Source organism: Lathyrus oleraceus, chromosome 3, assembly GCF_024323335.1.
Source record: "Lathyrus oleraceus cultivar Zhongwan6 chromosome 3, CAAS_Psat_ZW6_1.0, whole genome shotgun sequence".
In the NCBI taxonomy this organism is placed as follows: Eukaryota; Viridiplantae; Streptophyta; class Magnoliopsida; order Fabales; family Fabaceae; genus Lathyrus; species Lathyrus oleraceus.
In genome coordinates this window covers 364019676-364022558 of record NC_066581.1, presented here as the reverse complement: position 1 = coordinate 364022558, position 2883 = coordinate 364019676, and the positions used below count along the sequence as shown (strand labels likewise).

The 2883-nt window shown below is 34.8% G+C and overlaps 1 protein-coding gene across 1 annotated transcript; it reads right to left on the bottom strand.

Annotated features, from left to right (window-relative positions):
- Nucleotides 1-207: 207 nt before the first annotated feature.
- On the bottom strand, nucleotides 208-1965 carry LOC127131296 (uncharacterized). The gene has a single exon (XM_051060225.1). It carries the CDS (start codon nucleotides 1963-1965, stop codon nucleotides 208-210), a length of 1758 nt encoding a protein of 585 aa, XP_050916182.1.
- Nucleotides 1966-2883: the final 918 nt, after the last annotated feature.

The window sequence follows — 2883 nt, the reverse complement described above, 5'->3', positions numbered from 1 at the left end:
ACATCTTATATAGTTGTTGAAGGCGGTGAACCAATGATGCCTACGCCAAGGATTCTTCCTTTGTTGTTGTCACCATAAGTAACATATCCTTTGGCCTTAAGCCTTAGATGTGAAAATTTGTTTAAGTCACTCGTCATGTGCCTTGAACACCCACTATCAAGATACCATTGATTTGAGGAGGTCTTCAAGCATACCTACAAAAAAGAGTTAAGTTTTATTAGGTACCCAAATTGCTTTGGGTCCTTCAAAGTTAGTTCCTTTCTTAACCCATATATAATGGCCTTGAGCAACACTAAAGTTTCTAACATAACATGCATTAGGAGTATGACCTTTAATACCACAATAGAAACATGTAGGCTCAAAGTTGCTTTTATATCTAGGGGAATAATATTTCTTTTTATAATAAGATTTGTTCCTTTTCCTATTATTATATTGATGAACCACTTTAGGCTTGTTACTTTTATCTAAAGGAATTTGTTCTTTAGCTTTTACAAAAATGGTCTTGTTAGAAGTTTGTTTAGCAAAATTTGAATAACCTAAACCACTTTTATCATTTGAGTATCTTTGACTACTAAGAACATGTTCCAATCCGATTTGACCTTTTTCATATCTTTCAATAACTCTCTTCAATTGAACTATTTGAAAAGCAAGTGACTCACATTTAGTGCATGCAAAATTCTTGATTAATTCTTCCTTTTCATCTTTGGGATTATTTTTCACTTTCTCAATATTTTCTTCCAAAGTTGATATTTGATTCTTTTGAGATGAAATGGTTTTGTATATAATTTTGCATTCACTTAAAAGTTCATCAATTGCTCCTTGAGCATCATTATCAAAAATTGAAAAGTTATTACTAACCTCATCGTCTTCATCGTCGGAATGATGTGATGCCATCAATGCTAGATTTGCGCTTTGATCACTATCGGAATCCGATGAAGAACTTATTTCATTGTCATCCCAAGCAATGTAGGCCTTCTTATTGTAATCCTTCTTTCCTTTGTTGTCACGATTCTTTGCGAGTTTGGGACATTCCAGTTTGATGTGGCCTTGTTTTCCATATTCATAGCATGTAATGTCTTCATTGGATGTTAATGCTTCTCTTTCTTTGTTCTTTGAGAACTTCTTTCTTCTTGTGTAACTAGAGTTTTCAATATTATTTTTTGCACCAAAATATTTTCCTAGTCTTTTTACAAGAAGCATAAAGTTTTCGTCCTCTTCATGATTGTCTTCTTTCTTCACAACTTTGGAATTAACTTTTAAGGCAATGCTCTTGGATTTCTTCTCTTGGACCTCATGTTTCTCCAATAGTCCAAGTTCCGTCTCATATTCTTGAAGCTTTCCGAATAAAGTAGCGGATGTCATTGTTGATAAACTTTTCTTTTCGGAAATCGCCGTCACTTTGGGTTGCCATTCTCTTGTTAAAGACCTAAGCACTTTAAGATTAAGTTTATCATTAGTTAGTGTCTTACCAAGTGCTTTCAAGTGATTTGTCAAATGCATGAATCTTTTTTGCAAGTCGAGGATTGATTCTCCCGGTTGCATTCGGAATAACTCGTACTCTTGACTTAACGTGTTCAATCTAGATCTCTTGACTTCGGTCGTTCCTTCGTGAGTTTCTACAAGAGTATCCCATATTTCCTTTGCCGTTGTACATGTTGAGACGCGGAAGAATTCATCCATTCCAAGTGCACTTTGTAAAATATTAATCACCTTTTTATCATAGAGAACCCTTTTCTTATCATCATCATCCCATGATCCTTGTGGCTTTATTGAACTAGCACCGTTGACAACCGTTGTAGGAATAAAAGGACCATTTTGAACCGCCTCCCATATGTCACTTCCTTGTGCTTCTAAATGTGCCTTCATACGGATTTTCCAAAAGTCGAAATATTGACCGTAAAACAAAGGAGGCTTGTTACTACTACCACCATCTTTAAATACACGATCATTGTTTGCGGAAGCCATCTGAATCTTTAGGAATAAGTTACCTATAACTTGCTCTGATGCCAAATGTAAGTTGTAAATGCGCCTAAGAGGAGGGGTGAATTAGGTGGTAAAAAATTTCTTCGATCTTGTTTCCGGTTCTTGGTTATTTTTTGTTTAAGTGCTGAAAAATAAATTGCAGAAAGTAAAAGGACACCGGAAATTATAGTGGTTCCCTTCACACTCCGAAGGTACTCCACTCCCTTTTCGACTCGAAAGAGATTTCACTATAGTTAGAATTATTGTACAGCCTACTCACACCAATGGTGATGCTTACTATCTAACCTATAGGTAATCAAGTGTATGAAGAACAATCCTCTTCAACACTTCACTTGTTTCCAACAATCCTGGACAACAAGGTATGATACAAAAATCTGAACTTAATTAAAAAGTTGATAATGAATCTTGAATATATTAATCACTTGGATTAATCTTCCCCTTTGGATATCAATCACTCAATGTAGTATACAAGTGTTCAAACCAAATGATATGTATTCTTAGCAAGGTATATGAAGGTTTAATGCAAAGAATACTTTTTTAAGAAAGTTTTTGGACACTTGATAAAAATTTGAGTTTTTATAAGAATGATTAATTGAAAGTGTTTGCAAGAAAGGAGGTGGTCATAAAAAAAATGAGTAATGATGTTTATATATTGCTACAAATACCTTTTTGAAAGAGTATGATGAATGAAAGGATGCCATGATTCAAAGGAATGCAAAGAAAACATTTGAATGAAGAAATGCACCAATCTGCCAAAATTCGTCAGTGGTAACCGGTTACTGCTCGGTAGGTAACCAGTTACTTGCTTCCAACGTCCAAAAAATATTTGAAAAACAACAGTGGTAACCGGTTACTGCTCGGTGGGTAACCGGTTACTGAAGCCCAGTTTTGAAAAATAAA

What these genes read in the sequence shown, in the direction of transcription:
- LOC127131296 (XM_051060225.1), bottom strand. Translation starts at nt 1,965, where the DNA reads ATGGCTTCCGCAAACAATGATCGTGTATTTAAAGATGGTGGTAGTAGT.